The following is a 21918-nucleotide window of genomic DNA, read 5'->3' on the forward strand; positions in this document are numbered from 1 at the left end:
AGCACTTGTGCCAAGACCAAAGTAGGCACGTTTGCTTTGTAACATAAAATGGTTTTTTGACAAAACATTGAACATTCGATTTTTATTCCGTACATGAAAACTGTGTGCAATACGTCATCACGCACTGCTTTTGTCCCCCCCCCAAATTTTTTTGGTGGAAAAACATACCACTGTTGGGAAAATGCACATTTTCTTTATGCATATTATAGAATATTAGCATGAAAACCTGTTGCCAATTGGATGGAAACCTAGCTATTGACCTCCATAGAGTGCCACAGTATGAGTTATAATACCTATAAAACCTAGCAGTCCTAACAGGAAGTGGTTCCAATCATTTTTCACAGAGAAGATTTAAGAAACACTTAAAATAAGGGCTGTATTGTGTGTAGGCTTACAATTGCGTGATGTTTTGATAACCGTGTGAATCTCTCTATGACAAAGTCACATCAATATATTCACCTGTATTTACCCCCCAAAACATTTTTTAAACGCTAATTAGCTGCTAATGTGGTTATCATAAAGAACTACAAATGCCATGATGATCTGGACGAGACGGTAAGGTAAGGCTCTGTTAGCTAAATGTAGTAATTAATACGTTTTGGGGAAAATTGTAAATTGACACGATACCTGTTAACAAAGGCGTCAGCTAGATATGACGGGCAGGGATTTGTAGTCTTGCATGATGTCTACTTTGATGCTAAATATCGTTTTCAAAACTGCAAGTAACTAGAGATTAATATATTGATAAAAGTCACCTTGTCCAAAATATATTTACCTGGTTATCAAAACGTCACACCAGGATAAGCCTACATGAAACACAGCCCTTATTTGAAGTATTTCTAAAATTCCATGTGGGAAAAAACTATGGAAAAAAAACGATTGGAACCATTTCCTTGTTTGACCTCTAGATGTTATAGATGTTATAGTATTATGATACCTCCACAGAAACTCCTTGCGAGTTTCTGTGGAGGAACGCTACCTGCTACCTATACAGTTATCGCTCTCACTTCCTCTGCTATTATGTTTTTATTTTTATTTTTAATATGCCATTATGTCAAATGAACTACCATTGTCTGTAAACATATATTTTAAACGCCTCTTTCGTTGCGTTATTATTGGTAAATCTCGAGCAAGCGCGTTCCCATCAACCATGGTTACGTGTGCGCTCCCGCTACTAAGCGACAAGATGGCGGTCGCCGCCGGATCAGGTAAATTATTCAGATAAATAAACGACTACCACATTACCTATTCCGTGTAACAGTCAATAAACGTTTGTTTATGAAGTGTACAAGCGTTCCATGTTGCAATATATCTTACATAAATGCTCGAGTACGGCTTCTTTTTTCAAAACATTGCTATACATAGCTAATAGTTAGCGAAATTAGCAAGCTAGCACCTGGTATCTGCCAGCTGACAATGTTTTTTTTGTCTTGTAATTTCCATTGCCATAGTGAACTGACGCTAACAGGACATGTCACATTCCTTTGGAACATATCCATGTATAGGTACCCATACTTTTAACGCTAAATCTAACTCATTAACATGGCAAAATAACTCGCCAACCTGTGTCGACTGATCAATTGCCGCGTCATTCACCAGGCGTTGTTTTTAGCCTGTAACTAGCTAACGTTTGCGAACCACTCTAGCTCGCGTCACAAACTAGCTAGCTGCTCACATTAGCTTCCACATCCAGAACGTCATTAGTAAGAAAGCTACAAGCTAGCTCATTATTCGCTAGTCGCAGGAGTAGGTCGAACTGGCAGAGTTGTCTCGAGGTAGCTGGCTAACTATATATGAACGGTTTCAACACACGTTAGCCTGAACGACACGATTTGTCAGTGATTTCGTGGGGTAACTTCAGCTAACTTGTCAGTCACATTGACTTGTAGTAGTTAGCTAGCTATATTAAGTTTATGTTGGAAATATGGCTAAATTACATTGTATGTAGTAAATAGGCTTTTTAGTTAACTATGATGACATCAACCCGCTAGCAAACGTTAGCTCACTCATCAGGATTTAGGCCAGACACGTTTTGGCCCATGAACTGAAATGGCTAGCAAACGTTAGTAAGAATTGTCTAACCACACATTTCTTCGGATTGCTTTACAGGCCAGTGACGTTACAAATTGAATTAGCTAGCTCTATATATACGCCTAGTTGATAATCAAGAACCCAAAATAGTCAGGGGTTTTATTGTACTAACTTTGGTTGGGTAGTGATAGTGGGGTAATTGATGCAGAGTGGTCTCTATAAACGTTACACGTATCTGATTAGCGTAATTATACACTCTTTTATTACAAAAAAAAATATAATCATAAATGCTGTAATTTATCAAATGGAAATTAAATGCCACACTACCAGATGGCTATGACTAGGAATTTAGCAGAACATTTCTAGAACCTCCGTGTCAATGGGTCTACCCACTAAATCTGCCCTGACTTATTGCTCACCTCTGCACCCAATAATATAACAATGTCTAAACTTAATGGATACAGTTCAGCAAGAAGCCACGAGTAACCCATTAATCAATCCCATTGATGTACTGTTTCCCCTGTGGTATACTCTAGTGATGGGAAACAGGCTTTCTGAAGTCTTTGTGGCTTTCACCAAATTGTGTTGAAAATGTTAATTCCTCTGAGCTTTTAACACAATGCGCATTAGTGACAGCTGCTGGTCAGTAATGAAAATCAGCGTTTGATGTTTTGTATATATGTTTTCCACTATTCATCAAATCTTCATGTGCAGCAGTTAGTTGTGAGTCTTCATAGCCTACACTGAGTTACCATTGCAGGTTCGCACCTTTATCATGCTTCCAATTTTTAGCTGTGAATCCCCCCTTCTTTGCTGTCAAATGTAATTTTGGTCATTATTTAGGATGCTTAACTTGTTGACGCTACCCATTCCGGTAGCGGGATAATTCTCATCAGCAACTGCTGAATAGCATAGCGCCACAGTCAAATAATATTACAAAAAAATATTCATATTCATGAAATCACAAGTGCAATATAGGAAAACACAGCTTAGCCTTTTGTTAATCCACCTGTCGTCTCAGATATTTAAATTATGCTTTACAGCGAAAGCAATCCAAGCATTTGAGTAAGTTTATCGATAGCATAGCATAACGTTCACTAAGATATTAAGTAGCTAGGTCACAAATCAGAAAAGCAATCAAAAATATCCACTTACGCAATGTGATCCTTCACGCTCATTTTTCAAAATAAAAGCCTGAAACTATGTCTAAAGACTGTTGACACCTTAGGGAAGCCATAGAAAAAGGAATCTGATTGATATCCCTTTAAATGGAGGATAGGCATACTCACAGACAATATTTTTTTGAGTTTTGTAAACTTTAGAGTGTTTTCTATCATTTGACAATTATATGCATATTCTAGTTCCTGGGGCTGAGAAATAGGCAGTTTTAAATGGGTACCTTTTTTAGTCAAAAACTAAAATACTGCCCCCTACACGCAAAAGGTTAAGACTGAAATTATTTCCCCATGGAACTTTTTGCAGAGTGGCACCAGAATTCAATGAAAACAAGTCTTTTTGTAGTTAATAAAGCCAATGTGTCTCATCATACTCATTCTTAAACGTGTCCGTTTCTTCATACTTGATACTTGTAATCAGATTTACTCGTGATTGGAAAACACGGAAGTGCGCTTTAAATGCCGTTTAGAGCCCATACCTTTAAGTGTGCATTACTGTGCTATCACTCCGAGCACATCGTTATCTTCCTTCATTCACACACCGGCCAAACCTGGACGACACCGGCCAATTGTGTGCCCCCATATGGAACTCCCAATTATGGCCGGTTGTGATACAGCCTGGATTCGTGTCTGTAGTGACGGCTCTAGCACTGAGATGCAGTGCTTTAGAACGCTGTGCCACTCGGGAGCCCAAGGCAGTGCCAGCGGCATTCAAACGTTGTAGTCAGTTGGAACGTGAGGTGACGAAGAATGTTTTAGGCCTTCCAAAGTTACTCCTAGAATTGAACAATTATAATGCTTATCTGTATATAAAATATTCAGATATAAAATTAAAGAATTAGCCTCCTTCTGTACGCCTTTATATAAGAAATGCATGTCGGTGTCATAGCATACCACCGGCATATCGCTCTGTGGCTAGGCCTAAGCATCTCTAAGTTTTTTATATATATTTTATTTTAAAGTCCTACAGTAAACGCCTAAGCCTATACATTTGATGCCCTGATGCATTTAGTGCTCAAATCTCTGACAGCTGAACCGCGAGGTGGACCATTTAAGGAAAGTGAAAAATAAATTGGCTACAAAATGTTGAAACAAAGTGTTTTTGTAATTTCTTAAAGAACACTTTCTTGTCTGCATCGAAGTATCAGTCCTTGTACCTAGCATCACGCATGGTGGCTCAGAGAGAATGCCACCGACTCGCCTTTTCACAACCTCTAGTAGAGTACCTTTGCAAGTTTTAACCCCACGGTCGGTGTCCCCAGTTATGTTGAGCGGGCGTTTCAATGCCATGACAGAGGGTATCACGTCTTCTGCAGACGCAGTTGATGAGATTATTTCTCGAGTCAGTTGTTTGAATCGAGCTAGGAGTGTGTTTATGTTTCAAACATGTTCTCAAATGCCATTGCTATTGCAGCACATTCTTGAGCATGAAATTTAGCTTTCCTCAGTACGAAATCCTCGTCGACCAACTGTGCAGTCAGACTCCGCATGCTCATGGGACTGACATCGCTGGTCCAAATGTCAATCGGGAAGCTAATAGCAGTGGACGCCCATAGCAAGTAGCTCATGGATGTGCGTTTCAACAATAATGTGTAACTCCGGGTAGGGTAACATCTGAAAATGGTGTCTACTTGGTAGTGTGTTTGAGGGGCTCGACCAGTCGGCGAAAGCCAACATCATCCACAACTGGTAACGGTTGATTGTTAAGGGCAATGAATTTAATTTTCTTGGTGTTTTAATGGATTTCGCCTGAGTTGTCTCTCTGAAATGTTCTTATTCTTTCAAATGACTACTCGACTTGAACTTGTTTAGCTGTTGGAAGTGTACGCCTAGTTTTTTTTCTGCTTTTGTTCTAAGTAGTCACTGAACGTCTGGGGATGATGCACTTTCAAATGAGTAATTAGGTTTTTGTTCTAAGTAGTCACTGAACGTCTGGGGATGATGCACTTTCAAATGAGTAATTAGGTTTGTGGTATTGAAAGATTTCACTTTCTCCCCTCTGTTATCTTCCATTGGACCCTCAAAATAGATCCACACAGCAGACATTGTGAGCTAGGTTAGGAATTCTGTGTTGAAAGTGTAGCTCTGTATTTTTCATGGCCTCGGTACGTAATCTACCTACGTTATATAGGTATGCACGCCAGCTTTGACATCGGCGTTGAACTTGACATCGGGCCGATGTTGCCATTTTTAGCTAATATCGTCTGATTCTGATATGCTTACCGATTTTTTTTTTTTTTTATTTATATTGTACGTCCCTAGTTATTAACCAGTTCCCATGCTTTTAAATTAACTGTTCTTTTCCTGGACAGTATATATCACTTTTGTTCGCGGTTCAGATTTAGTCTTCAAAAGATGTAATTATTTTCTGGTTTTCAGTTCTGTTCCCTGAACCAGTTCCAACCCCTGCTTAAGACGGAAGCTTATACTTTACTCAATACAACTAATTGTTTAAACAGAAATGTGCGGGAAGTGTGGTCACATAAAAAGATCCACAGAATAATATGCCTCCACCGGGTTTCAACCCCATTCCCTGTCATCTGAGTGTTCTGGACCCGGACTTCACCTGCTGAACTACTGTTCAGGTGATGCTACATGAAAAAATCCTAACATTGTAAGTAGTTGTAAGTCGCTCTGGATAAGAGCGTCTGCTAAATGACTTAAATGTAAATGTAGTGGTCGGTGTTTGAAAGCAGCTTTAAAGGCGTGGGATGTCACAGTTTGCAACACAAGGTTTGAAAAACCATGTAATCAAACAAGGTGAAGGATTTAATTTTATTTTTTTATTTAACCAGGTAGGCGAGTTGAAAACAAGTTCTCATTTACAATTGCGACCTGGCCAAGATAAAGCAAAGCAGTTCGACAGATACAACCACAGAGTTACACATGGAGTAAAACAAACATACAGTCTATAATACAGTATCAACAAGTCTATATACAATGTGAGCAAATGAGGTGAGAAGGGAGGTAAAGGCAAAAAAGGCGATGGTGGCAAAGTAAATACAATATAGCAAGTAAAACACTGGAATGGTAGTTTTGCAATGGAAGAATGTGCAAAGTAGAAATAAAAATAATGGGGTGCAAAGGAGCAAAATTAATTTATTAAATACAGTTGGGAAAGAGGTAGTAGTTTGGGCTAAATTATAGGTGGGCTATGTACAGGTGCACCAACTGCTCTGACAGTTGGTGCTTAAAGCTAGTGAGGGAGATAAGTGTTTCCAGTTTCTGAGATTTTTGTAGTTCGTTCCAGTCATTGGCAGCAGAGAACTGGAAGGAGAGGCGGCCAAAGAAAGAATTTGTTTTGGGGGTGACTAGAGAGATATACCTGCTGGAGCGTGTGCTACAGGTGGGAGATGCTATGGTGACCAGCGAGCTGAGATAAGGGGGGACTTTACCTAGCAGGGTCTTGTAGATGACATGGAGCCAGTGGGTTTGGCGACGAGTATGAAGTGAGGGCCAGCCAACGAGAGCGTACAGGTCGCAATGGTGGGTAGTATATGGGGCTTTGGTGACAAAACGGATTGCACTGTGATAGACTGCATCAAATTTGTTGAGTAGGGTATTGGAGGCTATTTTGTAAATGACATCGCCAAAGTCGAGGATTGGTAGCATGGTCAGTTTTACAAGGGTATGTTTGGCAGCATGAGTGAAGGATGCTTTGTTGTGAAATAGGAAGCCAATTCTAGATTTAACTTTGGATTGGAGATGTTTGATATGGGTCTGGAAGGAGAGTCTAGAGTCTAACCAGACACCGAAGTATTTGTAATTGTCCACGTATTCTAAGTCAGAGCCATCCAGAGTAGTGATGTTGGACAGGCGGGTAGGTGCAGGTAGCGATCGGTTGAAGAGCATGCATTTAGTTTTACTTGTATTTAAGAGCAATTGGAGGCCACGGAAGGAGAGTTGTATGGCATTGAAGCTTGCCTGGAGGGTTGTTAACAGTGTCCAAAGAAGGGCCGGAGGTATACAGAATGGTGTCGTCTGCGTAGAGGTGGATCAGAGACTCACCAGCAGCAAGAGCGACCTCATTGATGTATACAGAGAAGAGAGTCGGTCCAAGAATTGAACCCTGTGGCACCCCCATAGAGACTGCCAGAGGTCCGGACAGCAGACCCTCCGATTTGACACACTGAACTCTATCAGAGAAATAGTTTGTGAACCAGGCGAGGCAATCATTTGAGAAACCAAGGCTGTCGAGTCTGCCGATGAGGATGTGGTGATTGACAGTCGAAAGCCATGGCCAGATCAATGAGTACGGCTGCACAGTAATGTTTCTTATCGATGGCGGTTAAAGATATCGTTTAGGACCTTGAGCGTGGCTGAGGTGCACCCATGACCAGCTCTGAAACCAGATTGCATAGCAGAGAAGGTATGGTGAGATTCGAAATGGTCGGTAATCTGTTTGTTGATTTTGAAGACCTTAGAAAAGCATGGTAGGATAGATATAGGTCTGTAGCAGTTTGGGTCAAGAGTGTCCCCCCCCTTTGACGAGGGGGATGACCGCAGCTGCTTTCCAATCTTTGGGAATCTCAGACAACACGAAAGTGGTTGAACAGGCTAGTAATAGGGGTGGCAACAATTTCGGCAGATAATTTTAGAAAGAAAGGGTCCAGATTGTCTTGCCTGGCTGATTTGTAGAGGTCCAGATTTTGCAGCTCTTTCAGAACATCAGTTGAATGGATTTGGGAGAAGGGGAAGGCTTGGGCGAGTTGCTGTTGGGGGTGCGGTGCTGTTGACCGGAGTAGGAGTAGCCAGGTGGAAAGCATGGCCAGCCGTAGAAAAATGCTTATTCAAATTCTCAATTATGGTGGATTTATCAGTGGTGACAGTGTTTCCTATCTTCAGTGCAGTGGGCAGCTGGGAGGAGGTGTTCTTACTCTCCATGGACTTTACAGTGTCCCAGAACTTTTTTGAGTTAGTGTTGCAGGAAGCAAATTTCTGCTTGAAAAAGCTAGCCTTTGCTTTTCTAACTGCCTGTGTATAATGGTTTCTAGCTTCCCTGTACAGCTGCATATCACGGGGGCTGTTCGATGCTAATGCAGAACGCCATAGGTTGTTTTTGTGTTGGTTAAGGGCAGTCAGGTCTGGGGAGAACCAAGGGCTATATCTGTTCCTGGTTCTACATTTCTTGAATGGAGCATGTTTATTTAAGATGGTTAGGAAGGCATTTAAAAAAAATATCCAGGCATCCTCTACTGACGGGATGAGATCAATATCCTTCCAGGATACCCCGGCCAGTTCGATTAGAAAGGCCTGCTCGCTGAAGTGTTTCAGGGAGCGTTTTACAGTGATGAGTGGAGGTCGTTTGACGAGCGATAGGCTAACTTTGACTGCAAAATAGGTTGAGTGGGTCAGACCACCTCAAGCTGTACCAAAACAGTTCACCTGTGCCTAGTTGCCACTGACATTGGTCACGTCATCTGTCAATCACACCTGTACCTGGTCCATTGACCAATAGTCTGGTAGTAGCCAAAATGAGGCTGCCAAGGATGTCATTGATCACGTCATAATGTTACTTTGGAGTAAGCATCGGTACGTTGTCGGATCAGTCATGCTTTGAAAACTGCATTGGAGTGCCGGTACCAATCATTCCATCACTACTATATTCATAACTTGTCTAATGCTAAATTCTCACCAACTAACTTCTGTAGGCCTATCTAGAGGTTTATGGACAGCTGTTGAGTGTATTTCAGATGTTTATGAACAACCACTGTTCTCTGGAGCTGCTTAAAGGGACTTGACTAGTAGGAAGCAGAATCTGGATAGCAACCTCATTTTGGCTACTACCAGATTATTGGTCAATGGACCAGGTACAGGTGTGATTGACAGATGACGTGACCAATGTCAGTGGCAACTAGGCACAAGTGGTTTTGGTACAGCTTGAGGTGGTCTGACCCACTCGACCTGTTTTGCAGTCAAAATTAGCCTACAGCTCGTCTTGTATGGCTTGAAATCAACAAAAAACAGACAACCTGACAAGTGCTGCAATAACCGTTCAAAGGGCACTTTAGAAGAATTGAAAAGCTTGCCTTGGTGGGTAACTGACAAATGCATTGAGTATACAAAACATTAAGAACACCATAGACTGACCAGGTGGAAGCTATAATCTTTTATTGATGAAGGGGAGGAGACCGGTTAAAGAAGGATTAAAAATATTAAGCCTTGAGATAATTGAGACAAGGATTGTGGTATGTGTGCCATTGACGGTGAATGGCAAGTCAAAATGTTTCAGAGCTTTTGAACGGGTATGGTAGTAGGTGCCAGGCTCACCGATTTGTGTCAAGAATTGCAACGCTGCTGGGTTTCCCGTTTGTACAAGAATGGTCCACCACCCAAAAGACATCCAGCCAACTTGACACAACTGTGGGAAGCATTGGCGTCAACATGGGCCAACATACCTGTTTAATGCTTTCGACAGTTTGTAGAGTCCATGACCCAAAGAATTGAGGCGGTTCTGAGAAAAAAGGGGCGGGGTGCAAATATTAGGCAGGTGTACCTAATGTTTGGTATTCTCAGTGTTTTCTTTAACCATAACGGGATGTCTACTGTTTTGGTTTTGTCTTGTATTTCAATCATTTCTGTTTTCTGTGCTTGTCTCTCACACTAACAGGCGTTAAGGTTCCTCGTAACTTCCGGCTGCTTGAAGAGCTGGAAGAAGGTCAGAAAGGTGTGGGGGATGGGACAGTGAGCTGGGGATTGGAAGATGATGAGGACATGACCTTAACAAGATGGAGAGGGATGATCATTGGCCCTCCTAGGGTGAGTAGGCTACTCTGATCCACAGGCATCCACCAAGTTTGGTTCCCTGGCCTTGTTCAGAAACGACCCCTAGTGCTGACCACACTAGGCACTTGTGGCAACCTGAGAGGTTATGACCGATGTAAGCAATATGGAAAAAATTCCACCTAGAATATCAAAGAGCAAGGTGGAGTTATAACCATAATGCTAAATCTATCCAAACCTCTGTTCTTCACAAGCTTCTAGGGAGTATGGACTAGAGTTTGTTCCTGGATGAGGCCACTGTTTCCTATGTAGATGTTCTGTATAACCTGCTATCAGGAACCTTTGTCTGGCCTGCCATTCTCACTGATGTCTTTTGTATATCATTTTTCAGACAATCTATGAAAATAGGATGTACAGTCTGAAGGTTGAATGTGGTCCCAGATATCCAGAGGCACCACCGTTTGTCAGATTTGTGACTAAGATCAACTTGAATGGTGTGCACAACTCCAATGGCGTGGTAAGTAAACCTGTTTGGGTGGCCTCTTTTGCTGTTTCATAAAATGCTGTAAATCCTGCAAAATATTTCAATTTAGGAAGGAGGATATTGGAAAATATCTCTTTTGTGTTGTAGATATTTTTTGATGTATGTTTGAAGATTTGGTTATGTTAATTGGAGTGAATGACTGATTTAAATTGCCCCTGGCTGCTATAATAAGATGGCGTTTAGTGCAGGGCTAACATGCAGTTGGGTGACTGGTACACATGGGTTTTGTTGTGGATATGTGGTAGTAGAGTAGTGGCCTGAGGGCACACACTTAATGTGTTGTGAAATGTAATGTTTTTAATTATATCTGCCTCACTTTTCCTAGGGCCCAGCATAATTAACTGCTGCCTTGGCAGCTGCTTATGGGGATCCATAATAAATATAAATGTCTACTAAGTTTAGGTCACTTTACAGACAGGAAATGTCACATGCAATAAGAGTCCATTGCCATTTCAGACAGCAGTACTTTGCTTGAACATACTAAATATAGTAATACATGATCATATATAATGTAGCTTCTGCAGGATAGGCTATTCCAGAGGTTGCATTAAAGTATACAGAGCCTTTGGGAAAGTATTCAGACCCCTTGACTTTTTCCACATTTTAAGTTACAGCCTTACTCTATAATGTATTACATTGTTTTTTTTCCCCCCATTATCAACCTAGAAACAGTAACCCATAATGACAAAGCAAAAACGAGTTTTTAGAAATGTTTGCTAATTTATAAACTCAGCAAAAAAAAGCCTCCTCTCACTTATAATAATAATATAATATATATAATAATTAATAATATATATGCCATTTAGCAGACGCTTTTATCCAAAGCGACTTACAGTCATGTGTGCATACATTCTACGTATGGGTGGTCCCGGGGATCGAACCCACTACCCTGGCGTTACAAGCGCCATGCTCTACCAACTGAGCTACAGAAGGACCACACTTTCAACTATGTTTATTTTCAGCAGACTTAACATGTGTAAGTATTTATACGAACATAAGATTCAACAACTGAGACGTAAACTGAACAAGTTCCACAGACGCGTGACTAACAGAAATGGAAAATGTGTCCCTGAACAAAGGGTGGTCAAACTCAAAAGTAAGTCCGTATCTGGTGTGGCCACCAGCTGCATTAAGTACCTCAATGCATTAGAGGTCTAGCGATTATGATTTTTCAATGCCGATACCGATTATTGTAGGACCAAAAAAAGCAGATACTGATTAATCTGCCAATTTAAAAAAATATATATATATTTATATATATTTTTAATGACAACTACAACAAAACTGAAGGAACACGTTTATTTTAATTTAATATAATACATAAATAAAATATATTTAGTCTCAAATAAATAATGAAACATGTTCAATTTGGTTTAAATAATGCAAAAACAGTGTTTGAGAAGAAAGTAAAAGTGCAATATGTGCCATTTAAAAAAGCTAACGTTTAAGTTCCTTGCTCAGAACATGAGAACATATGAAAGCTGGTGGTTCCTTTTAGCATGAGTCTTCAATATTCTCCAGTTAAGAAGTTTTAGATTTGTAGTTTATGACGCGTCAACTATTTCTCTCTCTACCATTTGTATTTCATATACCTTTGACTATTGTTTATTCTTATAGGTGCATTTGTATTGCCAGTCTAATCTCGGGAGTTGATTGACTTGAAGTCATAAACAGTTCTGTGCTTCAATTGCGAAGAGCGACTGGCAAACGCAGGAAAGTGATGTTTGAATGAATGCTTACGAGCCTGCTGCTGCCCACCACCGCTCAGTCAGACGACTCTATCAAATCATAGACTTAATTATAATATAATAAACACACAGAAATACGAGCCTTAGGTCATTAATATGGTCAAATCAAGAAACGATCATTTTGAAAACAAGACGTTTATTCTTTCAGTGAAATACGGAACCGTTCTGTATTTTATTGAACGGATGGCATCCATAAGTCTAAATATTGCTGTTACATTGCACAACCTTCAATGTTATGTCATAATTATGTACAATTCTGGCAAATTAATTTAGTCTTTGTTAGGAAGAAATGGTCTTGAGCCAGGCGGCCCAAACTGCTGCATATACCCTGACTCTGCTTGCATAGAACGCAAGAGAAGTGGTACAGTTTCCCTAGTTAATACTGCCTGCTAGCATGAATTTCTTAACTAAATATGCAGGTTTAAAAAAATATATACTTGTGTATTGATTTTAAGAAAGGCATTGATGTTTATGGTTAGGTGCATTGGTGCAACGTCAGTGCTTTTTTCGAATGCGTTTGTTAAATCACCCGTTTGTCGAAGTAGGCTGTGATTCAATGATAAATTAACAGGCACCGCATTGATTATTTGGAACGCAGAACAAGCTTGTTAAACTAGTAATATCATCAACCATGTGTAGTTAACTAGTGATTAGGTTAAGATTGTTTTTTTTCTTTTTATAAGATAAGTTTAATGCTAGCTAGAAACATACCTTTGCTCCTTGCTGCACTCGCATAACAGGTGGTCAGCCTGCCACACACATAATCGGCATCAAAATGCCTACCAATTATGAAAACTTGAAATCGGCCCTAATTAATCGACCATGCCGATTAATCGGTCGGCCTCTACAGTGCATCTCCTCCTCATGGACTGCACCAGAATTGCCAGTTCTTTCTGTGAGATGTTACCCTGCTCCTCCACCAAGGCACCTGCAAGTTCCCGGACATTTCTGGGGGGAATTGCCCTAGCCATCACCCTCCGGTCCAACAGGTCCCAGACATGCTCAATGGGATTGAGATCCGGGCTCTTCGCTGGCCATGGCAGAACACTGACATTCCTGTCTTGCAGGAAATCACGCACAGAACGAGCAGTATGGGTCGTGGCTTTGTCATGCTTGAATCATGTCAGGATGAGCCTGCAGGAAGGGTACCATATGAGGGAGGAGGATGTCTTCCCTGTAACGCACAACGTTGAGATTGCCTGCAATGACCACAAGCTCAGTCTGATGATGCTGTGACACACTGCCCCAGACCAAGACGGACCCTCCACCTCCAAATCGATCCAGAGTACAGGTCTCAGTGAAACGCTAATTCCTTCGACGATAAATGCAAATCTCACCATCGCACCTGGTGAGACAAAACCGTGTCAGTGAAGAGCACTTTTTGCAAGTCCTGTCTGGTCCAGCGACAGTGGGTTTGTGCCCATAGGCAACGTTGTTGCTGGTGATGTCTGGTGAGGACCTGCCTTACAACAGGCCCTCAGTCCAGCTGCTCTTAGCCTATTGCGGACAGTCTGAACACTGATGGAGGGATTGTGCATTCCTGGTGTAACTCGGGCAGTTGTTGCCATCCTGTACCTGTTCCGCAGGTGTGATGTTGTAATACGTGGTCTGCCACTGCGAGGACGAGCAGCTGTCCGTCCTGTCTCCCTGTAGCGCTCTCTTAGGCATCTCACAGTACGGACAATGCAATTTATTGCCCTGGCCACATCTGCAGTCCTCATGCTTCCTTGCAGCATGCCTAAGGCACGTTCCCACAGATGAGCAGGGACCCTGGGCATCTTTCTTTTGGTGTAGAACGGCCTGCAGTGTCCTAAGTTTTCATAACTGTGACCTTAGTTGCCTACCGTCTGTAAGCTGTTAGTGTCTTAATGACCGTTCTATAGGTGCATGTTCATTAATTGTTTATGATTCATTGAACAAGCATGGGAAACAGTGTTTAAACCCTTTACAATGAAGATCTGTGAAGTTATTTGGATTTTTACGAATTATCTTTGAAAGCCACGGTCCTTCCTGATAAAGGGCAGTTTCTTTTTTGGCTGAGTTTATATATAAACAAAAACTATGACATTTACTTAAGTTTTCCGACTCTTTACTCAGTACTTTGTTGAAGCTCCTTTGAAGGCATTGTCTTATTGTGTATGATGCTACAAGCTTGGCACATCTATTTGGTGAGCTTCTCCCATTCTTCTCTGCAGATGCTCTCAAGCTCTGTCAGGTTGGATGGGGAGTGTCGCTGCACAGCTATTCGATCAAGTTCAGGCTCTGACTGGGCCAAGTACGAGCTCTGGCTTCCGGACATTTAGACTTGTCCCGAAGCCACTCATACATTGTCTTGGCTGTGTGCTTAGGGTCGATGTCCTGTTGGAAGGTGAACTTTAACCCGCTCCAGAACAGACTGGGGCTTTCTTCAAAGATCTCTCTGTACTTTGCTCTGGTCATATTTCCCTCAATCCTGACTTGTCTCCCAGTCCCTGCCGCTGAAAAACATCCCCACAGCATGATACTGCCACCACTATGTTTCACCCTAGGGAAGGTTTTCATCCAGGCGTGATGCTTGGCATTCAGGTCAAAGAGTTGAATCTTGGTTTCATCAGAACAGAGAATCATGGTCTGAACTCCAAGTGGACTGTACGACCCTGCCTCACACAGGAAGCGGCGCAGGTCCTAATCCAGGCACTTGTCATCTCCCGTCTGGATTACTGCAACTCGCTGTTGGCTGGGCTCCCTGCCTGTGCCATTAAACCCCTTCAACTCATCCAGAACGCCGCAGCCCGTCTGGTGTTCAACCTTCCCAAGTTCTCTCACGTCACCCCGCTCCTCCGTTCTCTCCACTGGCTTCCAGTTGAAGCTCGCATCCGCTACAAGACCATGGTGCTTGCCTACGGAGCTGTGAGGGGAACGGCACCTCAGTACCTCCAGGCTCTGATCAGGCCCTACACCCAAACAAGGGCACTGCGTTCATCCACCTCTGGCCTGCTCGCCTCCCTACCACTGAGGAAGTACAGCTCCCGCTCAGCCCAGTCAAAACTGTTCGCTGCCCTGGCCCCCCCAATGGTGGAACAAACTCCCTCACGACGCCAGGACAGCGGAGTCAATCACCACCTTCCGGAGACACCTGAAACCCCACCTCTTTAAGGAATACCTAGGATAGGTTAAGTAATCCCTCTCACCCCACCCCCCCTAAGTTTTAGATGCACTATTGTTAAGTGACTGTCCCACTGGATGTCATAAGGTGAATGCACCAATTTGTAAGTCGCTCTGGATAAGAGCGTCTGCTAAATGACTTAAATGTAATGTAAATGTAAATGTACTGAAGAGTGGCTTCCATCTGGCCACTCTACCATAAAGGCCTGATTGATGGAGTGCTGCAAAGATGTCTGTTCTTCTAGAAGGGTCTCCCATCTCCACAGAGGAGCTCTGTCAGTGACCATCGGGTTCTTGGTCACCTTCCTGATCCAAGGCCCTTGTCCCCTGATTGCTCAGTCTTGGTGCTTCCAAACTTCCATTTAAGAATGATGGAGGCCACTGTTCTTGGGGACCTTCAATGCTGCAGACATTTTTTTTTTTTACCCTTCCCCAGATCTGTACCTCGACACAATCCTGTCTCGGAGCTCTACGGACAATTATTTCGATCTCATGGCTTGGTTTTTGCTCTGACATGCATTGTCAAGTGGGATGTTATATAGACCGATGTGTGCCTTTCCAAATAATGTCCAATCAATTGAATTTACCACAGGTGGACTCCCATCAAGTTGTAAGAACATCTCAAGGATGATCAATGGAAAAAATGCACTTAAGCTCAACCTCGAGTCTCATAGCAAAGGTTCTGTATACTTATGTAAATAAGGTAGTTCTGTTTTTTATTTAGTATACATTGGCAAAAATGTCATGCTGGTTTCTCTTTAAAGTTATGGTGTATTGTGTGTAGATTCATGAGGGGAAATAAAAAATTTAATACATTTTAGAATAAGGCTTTAACGTAAAAATGTGGGAACAGTCAAGGGGTCTGAATACTTTCCGAAAGGCACTGTATCTGCATTTTACACCCATTAAAAACAACTTTTTCTGGCAGGTTATGTTAGTGTGATGGATGTGAGTGTGATTGAGGTGTGACAATGTTTCTCTCTCCTTGTTCCCTGTCCTGCAGGTTGACACACGAGCAGTGTCTGCGCTGGCCAAGTGGCAGAACTCATACAGCATCCGTGTGGTCCTGCAGGAGCTCAGACGACTCATGATGTGTAAGGAGAACATGAAGCTCCCCCAGCCACCAGAGGGCCAGATCTACACCAACTGAACCCATGTTACTACTCTCCTCCTTTTCCCCCTCTTTTGTTTTCAGTCATCCTTTCACCCCATCTACCACCTCCCTCCTTTTTTCATTCAGGTGCCTGCCAACACTCAAGCGTACATACACACACACACAGATATAGGGACCTACATGTATGCACGTGTACATAAACACATAGACATGGGAACATACATGTGTGCGAACGCATATGCTGACACACACAAACATGCAATCACTTCTGTATGCGCCATTCCTAGGCCCTGGCCCCTCCCCTCTTCCATCACTGGAGCTCTGGTTGGCCTAAAGAAGACGAGGCAGGCGGAGTCATCGGTCCACACCAGACCTGATCATTCGGAATACTGTACATCTTGATCTTTTTTTATTATTATTTGTTATAAATGCAGATTGTACAATAACATAAATAATCTTGAGTGTACATTTTGTGTGCTGCCTTTTTGTAATAGAGAAAGAACCCCAGTCTGTCAACAGTTTCCTTGTTTATAATTATAATCCACTAATTATGCGAGTATTTGTGGATGTTGTTCAGTGCAATATATAAATGAGATACATTTTCTTATCAGGTTCTAAACATAAAGATCAACCAGTCAATTACCTTACCTCCCCATTGATTTAGAGAGCTTGACCCAACAAATATGTGAAAATATTTTGTGTTTTTCTGGGCTTTGTGCATGTTTGTATATAGTATAGCAATCTATTTGCCATATCCACTGGAAATGCATGTGACTGCAGCAGCTTATGGCAAGATGCCTGAAGTAGTAAGGCCTTCATGCTGTCACTTTGGTCAACACTTGCGTGGCCATGACAGAAGCAACCACTGATATTTCGCCTCTCATATCCAGTAATGTTTTAGTTCGTAAGTATAATTGAGTGTATAAACTCAATACAATAAAATTTGCCATTTGATAGGGTTCACACAGCAGAGAACTTGAGTTAGCTACCTCTTTCGGTCGTTAGTTATAGGAGAGTAGAATTGACCGTTTTATTCCCCCATAAATCTTGCATCATGCCTTCACACTTAGGTATAGTGTCCAGAGTCCTATGGTTCTAACCCCCTGCAGCCATTTCCCATGTTTGTCTTAGCTTACTAGAGTCATTGGGAGTAAGGTCATTCATACCCTGTTAGTATGGGTTATGAAACTACAGTGATTGTACTTTTACACTATCTTTGTCTGTACATGATCTTATGTATAGTGTTTACGTCTGTTCCCTTTGAGTGAGCTTACCTAACATGCAGTAAATCTCAGTGTGACCAGTTTTCTGACTATTTCTCGTACAATATTACAATTATGCTCCTCTTGAAGTGGGGTCGGAGGAAATGGTATACATCAAAAGGGTGCAGTCCTATTAGCTTAAGTTCAGCATTTACAATTCTGTGGACATAATTTCCCTTGTGCAAATTGTAAAATGGCTTACATTGCATTCAGAAAGTATTCGGACCCCTTGACTTTTTCCACATTTTGTTACTTTACAGCCTTATTCTAAAATTGATTAAATTGTTTTTATCCCCTCTCAATCTACACACAATACCCCATAATGACAAACTAAAAACAAGTTTTCAGAAATGTTAGCAAATGTATTAAAAATAAAACAAATTTATTTACATAAGTATTCAGACACTTAACTCAGTACTTTGTTGAAGCACCTTACTGCGATTACTCGAAGCGATTACTGCTTCGAGTCTTCTTGGGTATGATACTACAAGCTTGGCACACTTGTATTTGGGGAGTGTCTCCCATTCTTCTCTGCAGATGCTCTCAAGCTCTGTCAGGTTGGATGAGGAGCGACGCTGCACAGCTATGTTTAGGTCTCTAAAAATGTGAGATCGGGTTCAAGTCCGGTCTCTGGGTGGGCCATTCAAAGAATTGTCCCGAAGCTACTCCTGCATTGTCTTGACTGTGTGCTCGTCCGGTTGGGAGGTGAACCTTCGCCCAAGTCTGAAAACCTGCTCAAGAGCACTCAGGATTTCAAGGATCTCTCTGTACTTTGCTTCATTCATCTTTCCCTCAATCCTGACTAGTCTCCCAAGTCCTCGCCGCTGAAGAACATCCTCACAGCATGATGCTTGTTGCCACCTCCATGATTCATTTTAGGGATGGTGCCAGGTTTACTGCAGACATGACGCTTGGCATTCAGGCCAAAGAGTTGAATATCGGTTCTCATGGCCTGAGAGTACTTTAGGTGCCTTTGGCAAACTCCAAGTGGGCTGTTGTGCCTTTTACTGAGGAGTGGCTTCTGTCTGGCCACTCTAAATAAAGGCCTGATTTGTGCTGCAGAGATGATTGTCTTTCTGGAAGGTTCTCCCATCTCCAGAGGAGCTCTATCAGTGACCATCGGGATCTTGGTCACTTCCCTGACCAAGGCCCTTCTCCCCCGATTGCTCAGTTTGGCTGGTGCGGCCAGCTCTAGGAAAAGCCTTGGTGGTTCCAAACTTTTTAAAATTTATTTTATTTCACCTTTATTTAACCAGGTAGGCCAGTTGAGAACAAGTTCTCTTTTACAACTGTGACCTGGCCAAGATAAAGCAAAGCAGTGCGCCAAAAACAGAGTTACACATGGGATAAAAAACGTACAATCAATAACAATAGAAAAATCTGTATACAGTGTGTGCAAATGAAGTAGGCCAATAGTGGTGAAGTAATAACAATTTTGCAAAGTACACTGTCAACTGTGTGCCTTTCCAAAACAGGTGTGTGCCTTTCCAAATCATGCCCAATCAATTTAATTTACCACAGGTAGACTCCCAAGTTGAAGAAACATCTCAAGGATGATCAATGAAAACAGGATGCACCTGAGCTCAATTTCAAATCTCATAGCAAAGGGTCTGAATACTTATGTAAATAAGGTATTTCTGTTCTTATTTTTCATTAATTTGCAAACATTTTTAAAAACCTGTTCGTTTTGTCATTAAAGGGGTATTTTGAAGCTGAAAGCAGGGCAAGTACAGTCAGCGAGAAAGATGAGTGGACAACAGTTTAGTACAAAAATGGCTAAAATTGTTGTGGAAAATGACCTGATGGATATTTCTTGTATGATTTTTGGTTAAGGATGTTTATTTGGGAAACCCCTTTAAAGTCACGGGGATGGCAAGAAGGCATGGGGAAAAGTGGATGCAGTCAAAGTAATCAGGAGTTGTACGGTGTTGATATCGTGTGTATCTAAAGAGCAAAAGGAGCGTGCATTGTGGGTCAATATCTTTGGCCAAAAATTCCAGAAGTAGTGTATGCATGTCGCTTGACATACGGAGAATGGGAAGGGAAAAAAGCAAAGTGTATCTGTATTATTTATGTTCGATGAGCATTTTTCCACCCTATGTAAAGTTTGAATATATAAGATATGCAGTAAAACCCAATGCAATGCAAGAAGTGTAAAATGTTTGACCATGTGTCAAGCGTTTGCAGACGGAAGTAATATGTTATGTAAATGTTAAATGTTGCAACTGTGGTGAGGATCATATTTCCAAATTCCCTGAGAGCCCTGTTAGGGTGAAAGAGGTTGAGGGGTCAAACATCAGGGCTGTACAGCAAAATCTCCTCTGTGAAGGCGGTGAAGAGCGTTGAAAGGGGCAAGAGGCCACAGTTCTGAAGAACATATGGCGGTGGATGGACCACAACCAGTTGTAAATGTTATACGTCACTCAAGTGATCTGGATACACTTATTGTGACGCTGGTGGATTTTGTAGCATTTACAGCTACAGTTTTTAATTGTACTGCACAAGTGTCCAAGAAGATGGACATCATTATATCTGCAGCCGAGAGGTTTTTGGGCCTCCAAGAAAGACTTAACAGCAGAAGCACCGCAAGGACTACTGTCGTCAGGAAATGTCCCGCCCTCACAGGATCCTTCTGAGCCTGTGTGAGGACCTGATTAAAACACAGAAGCTGGCTGATTTAGTTTAACATTTCATTACTGATGGTTTGTTTGGAACTTATTTTTTACCTTGTATATTTTTCCCTTTTTGTATCCTCATTACCCACCTGTACATTAGGTGGTAGAATGCACATTTAATTGTTATGAACGCCATACCAAAAATTAAGTGCATGTCAGAGCAAAACCCAAGCCATGAGGTCGAAGGAATTGTCCGTTGAGCTCCGAGACAGGATTGTGTCGAGACTCAGATCTGGGGAAGGGTACCAAAACATTTCTGCAGCATTGAAGATCCCCAAGAACACAGTGGCCTCCATCATTCTTAAATGGAAGAAGTTTGGAACCGTCAAGACTTCCTAGAGCTGGCTGCCCAGGCCAAACTGAGCAATCGAGGGAGAAGGGCCTTGTTCAAGGAAATGACCAAGAACCCAATGATCACTGTGGCAGAGCTCCAGAGTTCCTCTGCAGAGATGGGATAACCTTCTAGAAGAACAATCATCTATGCGGCACTCCACCAATCAGGCCTTCATGGTAGAGTGGCCAGACAAAAGCCACTCCTCAGTAAAAGGCACATGGAGTTTGCCAAAAGGCACCTAAAGGGCTCTGAAACCAAGATTGAACTCTTTGGCGTGAATGCCAAGTGTCACGGTCACGTCTGGAGGAAACCAGGCACCACTCATCACCTGGCCAATACCGTCCCTACATTGAAGCATGGTGGTGGCAGCATCATGCTGTGGGGATTTTTTTCAGCGGCAGGGACTTGGAGACTAGTCAGGATTGAGGGAAAGATGAACGGAGCGAAATACAGCGAGATCCTTGATGAAAACCTGCTCCAGCTCGCTCAGTACCCCAGCCTGGGGCGACAGGACACACAGCCTAGACAATGCAGGAGTGGCTTCAGGTCAAGTCTCTGAATTTTCAGAAGCGAGAGCCCGTAATTGGCCCTGCAAGAGGGGCCCAGCCAGACCCAGGACTTAAACCTGATCTAATATCTCTGGAGATAATTGAAAATAGCTGTGCAGCGTGCTCCCCATCCAACTTGACGGGGCTTGAGAGGATGGGAGAAACTCCCCAAATACAGGTGTTCCAATCTTGTAGCGTCATACCCAAGAAGGCTGTAATTGCTGCCTAAGGTGCTTCAACAAAGTACTGAGTAAAGGGTCTGAATACTTACGAATGTAAATGTAATATTTCTGTTTTTTATTTGTAATACATTTGGTTAAATGTATATACCTGTTTTGCTTTATCATTATGGGGTATTGTGTGTAGATTGATGAGGGGGTAAAACAACTATTGAATCCATTTTAGAATAAGGATGTAAGGTAACAAAATGTGGAAAAAGTGAAGGGGTCAGAATACTTTCCCAAATGCACTGTAATTGTGGAATGAGAAAATGGACTGTAGGTCTCCCATTAGTCTCACGCGGCCGGGCAGGCGGAGGAATGGGACGTCCCATCTCTACTATGTCTGACTTTATGACTGTTGCACAGACTTAAAAAGGACACAGTTGAGTTTAATCTAAC

At 42.2% G+C, this 21918-nt stretch overlaps 1 protein-coding gene across 3 annotated transcripts; it reads left to right on the forward strand.

Moving 5' to 3' along the window:
• The first annotated feature begins 402 nt into the window (after positions 1-402).
• LOC124045952 (ubiquitin-conjugating enzyme E2 variant 1) lies at positions 403-16945 on the forward strand. Of its 3 annotated transcripts, XM_046365796.1 has the most exons (5): positions 1057-1208; positions 9817-9965; positions 10321-10446; positions 16369-16459; positions 16767-16945. In XM_046365796.1, the coding sequence occupies exons 1-5, from the start codon at positions 1151-1153 to the stop codon at positions 16811-16813; spliced, it is 471 nt and encodes a 156-aa protein (XP_046221752.1). In that variant the 5' UTR covers positions 1057-1150; the 3' UTR covers positions 16814-16945. The 3 variants fall into 3 exon arrangements, with proteins under 3 accessions (XP_046221753.1, XP_046221752.1, XP_046221751.1); XM_046365797.1 differs by lacking the exon at positions 1057-1208 and adding an exon at positions 403-560 and having other exon boundaries at positions 16369-16945; XM_046365795.1 differs by having other exon boundaries at positions 1058-1208; positions 16369-16945.
• Positions 16946-21918: the final 4973 nt, after the last annotated feature.

The sequence above is a fragment of the Oncorhynchus gorbuscha genome, linkage group LG10, assembly GCF_021184085.1.
Source record: "Oncorhynchus gorbuscha isolate QuinsamMale2020 ecotype Even-year linkage group LG10, OgorEven_v1.0, whole genome shotgun sequence".
NCBI classification, from domain to species: domain Eukaryota; kingdom Metazoa; phylum Chordata; class Actinopteri; order Salmoniformes; family Salmonidae; genus Oncorhynchus; species Oncorhynchus gorbuscha.